The 4,160-nt window shown below is 66.9% G+C and overlaps 3 protein-coding genes and 1 non-coding gene across 4 annotated transcripts in view, besides 3 other annotated features; all 4 read left to right on the top strand.

Moving 5' to 3' along the window:
* Window positions 1-212, top strand: part of Tco025E_08560 (nucleoside 2-deoxyribosyltransferase) — a gene marked incomplete at both ends in the record, with an annotated part of 300 nt that extends 88 nt beyond the window's left edge. Inside the window, one exon of the mRNA XM_029375406.1 lies at window positions 1-212. This exon is cut by the window's left edge and continues 88 nt beyond it. Within this exon, the coding sequence (XP_029224489.1) occupies window positions 1-212 (212 nt within the window).
* Window positions 213-334: 122 nt separating this feature from the next.
* Window positions 335-353: a microsatellite.
* A 194-nt stretch (window positions 354-547) lies between these two features.
* Window positions 548-571: a microsatellite.
* A 245-nt stretch (window positions 572-816) lies between these two features.
* On the top strand, window positions 817-1,437 carry Tco025E_08559 (trans-sialidase; the record flags this gene model as incomplete). The annotated part of the gene is made up of 1 exon (XM_029375405.1): window positions 817-1,437. The coding sequence occupies one exon, from the start codon at window positions 817-819 to the stop codon at window positions 1,435-1,437; it is 621 nt and encodes a 206-aa protein (XP_029224488.1).
* Window positions 1,438-2,014: 577 nt separating this feature from the next.
* Tco025E_08558 (trans-sialidase) lies at window positions 2,015-3,298 on the top strand (the record flags this gene model as incomplete). The annotated part of the gene is made up of 1 exon (XM_029375404.1): window positions 2,015-3,298. One exon carries the CDS (start codon window positions 2,015-2,017, stop codon window positions 3,296-3,298), a length of 1,284 nt encoding a protein of 427 aa, XP_029224487.1.
* Window positions 3,299-3,447: 149 nt separating this feature from the next.
* On the top strand, window positions 3,448-3,519 carry Tco025E_08557. The gene has a single exon. It is a non-coding gene; the product is annotated as a tRNA-Arg (tRNA).
* A 368-nt stretch (window positions 3,520-3,887) lies between these two features.
* Window positions 3,888-3,912: a microsatellite.
* Window positions 3,913-4,160: the final 248 nt, after the last annotated feature.

Below are 4,160 nucleotides of genomic sequence, written 5' to 3'. Positions count from 1 at the left end.
TGGGCTACGCCGCTGCCCTGGGAAAGACGGTGCTGGCCTTCACCTCCGACCGGCGCTCAATGAGGGAGAAGTACGGCGGTGCGTGTGACGCGGCCGGGAGGACTGTGGAGGACTTTGGCCTTCCCTTCAACCTGATGCTCTGCGACGGGACGGAGGTGTTCGACTCCTTCGAAGCCGCCTTCCAGCACTTCGTGAGGCACTGCGCAAAATAGCGGGAGGGGAGGGGTGCGTGGCCGCGGCGTGCCTTCCGGCGGTTTAATCCCCCGCGTTTGGGGGCGCGACGACGGCCGGGCCTCCGGTGCGCCTGCGCCCCGTTTCCGAACACACACGCATTTCTCTCTCTCTCTCTCTCTGTGTGTGTGTGTGTGCATGCGCAGTGGGAGTAGATGCGCTGCTGCCTCCGCGGTCATATGGGCTGCTCCCAGCTGACGTGCCTGCCACGTTGCCGCCTGTGTTTCTTCCTCTCCTCTCCACCTCTCCCTTTTGCCAGCAACACACCGCACACACGCACGCACAGCCGTCGCTGCCTGAGCGGCCCCGCCGCAAGGAGAGAAGGAAGAGAGAGAGAGAGCGGCCCAACATGCCCCGGCACCTGTTTTCCTCCGCGGCGCTGCCGCTGCTCCCCTGCGTGCCGTTGGTGTGCGGCAGTTGTGGGCGTGCGCACGCCACTGCGGGGAGTGCGCCCAAAAAGGATGAACTCTGCAAGGTGCGGGAAGGGCCAGGACCCAGTGCCGGAGAGCAGGGAGAGGAAGTCGCGCTCGCTTCCCAAGTGCGCTCGCGTTCTACGGCCATTCGCTTGCTGACGTGAATGGTGTGATGCCTGCTCTTGTCGTGGGCGACCACGAAAAGGAGGGCGACCACGGCGTGGGTGCCGGCATTTGGGCAAAATACAAGGCGTACGGAGGCGACGGTAAGTTGGCACAAGACACGACATGGGCGGAAGCAACGTGGACGCTGCAGACTGTGGACGAACGGTTGGCGGAGGAGCACACGTACGCCCCACCGTTCGGCTCCAAGGCCGTGGTGAAGGGAGACAAAATGTGTATTGTTGTGCCAGCCACGGATGCCGCACGGGGTGGCGTTCAGTCGGGCCTTGAGCCCTTCGCTGGTCGCGCTGCGGGGCCCGCGGCAGAGGGAGGAGGGAAGCAGGCCCCATGGGAGGCGCCCAGGTCGCTGAAGTCCACGCTTGCCGGGAAGATGACTAGGCACTCGTGGGAGGTGTTGTTTGCTGCCCTTGGGGCAAAGGCGCTGCAGTTGGGGCGACGACGACTGTCTTCCCTCTTGTGGCAATTGGCGGCCCCACCGATGAGGGAGAGGGCGCCTGCACCGTCGTGCGCTCCGACGACGGTGGGAGCAGCTGGCAGTTTCCTGCGACGCCTGTGGTTGCCCAGGGCTGTGCCGGTGCCACGCTTCTTGAGTGGGCGGGGGAGCTTTTGATGGTCGCAGCAGGTTTTTCCCGTGGCGGCGCGGGGTGTACGAATCCGGGGACGAGGGGAAGACTTGGAAGGAGGCCGCCGCGCCATTCCCGCGCCTGTTGGGCGACGCATACGCGCTGCCTGTGCTCGACGCCCCCTCCGACCTCGTCACCGCAAACATTGCGGGCAGGAGCGTGCTGCCGTGCGCCACGGTCTCCTCGCTGCACGTCGCGCGAGGAGGACGCAGCGGAGACGGCGGCGAACGCAGAGCGCCCCGCCTGTGGCTCTCCGACGGCGCCCCGGACCCACGACGTTGGGCCGACCTCTACGGAGGATGCGGGCCACCTCCCCTTCAGCACTCCGCTGCACACAAAAGATGAGTTGTTTGCCCTCTACGCGAAGGGGGTGAGAGTGGGCTGCCGGGCAGCCTTGTCTTCGCGCGCCTCCCGGAGCACCTGCGGCGGATCAAGTCCGTGCTGAATAAATGGGAAGGCGTGGAGGCCAGGGTCCCAGCGCTTTGCGGCTCCGCCGCCACCACCGCCGCTGCGAAGCGCGCCGCGGAAGCTGTTGCCTGCGCCGGCCGTCTGCCAACGGGGGGGATGGTTGCGTTTTTGTCGAACGGCGGCGGCACTTCCCACTGGGATGACGGGTGCCTTGGGGTGGGCGCCACGGTGTCTGGAGGAGCAACGCGGAAGGCCGTGGGCGGCTTTGAGCCGGCGGGGGCTGGCGCGGAGATGGCGGGCGGAGAGGGGCAGAATCCCGGGCACGGCTCTTTGGGCGAGGAGGTGACGCTTGTGGCGACGGTGGCCGTCAACAAGGCGTCCCACCTCGCCGCTGGGCGTGGGCACGGCGGGGCCCGGGAGAGGCCCGGGGCTGCGGCGCCACGGGCAAAAGCGCCGGAGGACGGAGTTCGGGGCAGAAGGGGCGGATGCACACGCAGTCGCGTGGGGGGAGGGGATCGCATACCGAGCGGTGTTCGCGGTGCGGCGCGGCGTACGTCGACGGGCGGCGCGCGGGGCGGTTGGGGGAGAGACGCCCGTCCCCGCCGGCTGCTTCGCCCGAGCCCGCGGCTGAGGGTTTTTGGGCCTGCGCCGGAGTTGCCGCCGCCTGAGGGGGTCTCGCGCGTCTGCTTTGGGGGCGGCGAAGGCGTCCACGAAAACGCGGCGCACCACGTGGCGCCGGAGAACGTCGTGCTGCGCAACCGCCGCTTCGGCGCCGGCGAGCTTGCGGCGCTGGGGGGAAGGAGGCGGCCGGCGCGACGGAGAAGGGCGGGCCGCCAGGGGCAGCGGGCGCCCAGCGCGCAACGGCCAAGGCGAAGGGCGGTTCCGTGCGCGGGGGTCTGTCTGGGGTGCGTCGCCGCCTCTTCCGGGGGCCGTGGGGGTGGGCGGCGAGGGAGGAGGCGGCGCGGCCCGCGCCGGGAGGCACGCGGAATTTTTTTTTTTTTTTTCTTCTTCCACTTGCCGCCTGTCGTCTTCGGCGGGCCCGTTTTTTCTCTTTTTTTTTTGCGTAAAATCTTCTTCTCCTTTTTTCGCTGTGCCCGCACGCTGCCTGCGGAGGGGCGGGGGCTCCCCGCACGATTGTGTTCGCCTCTCCGCCCGGCGCGAGCCGAAGAGGGACGCCACGCCGCGCGGAAGGCCCCTGCGAAACGCAACTGGCCGCGTGGGCACGCGGCGGGCCACAACGACGCGAGGCAGGCAGGACTTTTTTTCCTTTTCGCCCCCCGCAGGCAAAATGCGCACGCCGTTGCGGGACGCCACGCGACGACCCGCCGCCGCTTCACTTTTTTTGGGGGGAAAACACCACGGAGGACGATAACTCTTCTTCCTCCTCTTGAGGACTTGTGGGGGAGCCACACGCCACGCAGGGCGCTTTTCTGTTGCTGATGTTTTTCTTCGCTTATTTTCCTTGCGGGCCGCCGCTTGGGCCGCTTGGGCCGCTCTTCTTTTGCTCCCGCGCCGTTGCCGCCGCCTTTTTTTTCTTTGCTTTTTTTCGTTCGCTGCGTGCTGCGTTGCGCGGCGGCGGCGGTCGCCGTGTCCGTGTGGCTCAATGGAAGAGCATCTGACTACGGATCAGAGGGTTGCAGGTTCGAATCCTGTCACGGATGCTTTTTCCCCGCCCAGCCGCAACCCCCTTCCCCCCCCAGCCGCTCTCTCCGTGCAGCCCACTCGCGCGGCAACGTCTTGTGCTGCAGGGGCCTCGGCGCGGCAGGTGGCGAAGGCAGTGCGCCGCTGCGCGTGCTATGTGTGTGTGTTTTTTTCTACTTGCGGGGGCGCAGGGGGTCAGACGGTTTGTGTGGAGTTTACGACCGCACCCCGTTTTGCTGGCGAGGGTGTGAGCTTTGCCGCTTGTGTAAATGCAGGAAGGCTCCTTTGCCCCTCGCGCTGCCGCTTGCGGCCCCTGCGAGCCCAATGACTCTTTGCGGGATGTCTGCCCGCGGTGAAGAGCGTGCGGCCACCCAGACCCCTGCAACTGCACACACACACACACACACACACACCCTGGCAGGGACGACGCGTACGCTTTGTGCGCCCAGTTTGCTCGTCGTTTCTCTGGGCCAACGTCTCTCTCCCCCCTGTGCTCTGAGGAGTGTTCCCTTTTCTCTTTTCACTTCGTGCCTCGCCAATCCATGCAGTTTCCCTTGGGCGACGCAGCCTTTTCCCCCTCCCGTTTGCTGCCGCCCGCACGCACACACGCGGTGCCGGTCACCGTGAGGTGCAGGAGTGTGGAGGTTCGTGCGACCAGGGC

Source organism: Trypanosoma conorhini (assembly GCF_003719485.1).
Source record: "Trypanosoma conorhini strain 025E chromosome Unknown Tco_14.4_contig_00813, whole genome shotgun sequence".
NCBI lineage: Eukaryota > Euglenozoa > Kinetoplastea > Trypanosomatida > Trypanosomatidae > Trypanosoma > Trypanosoma conorhini.
The sequence above is the reverse complement of the archived record's forward strand: the minus strand, read 5'-3'. Positions and strand labels throughout refer to the sequence as shown.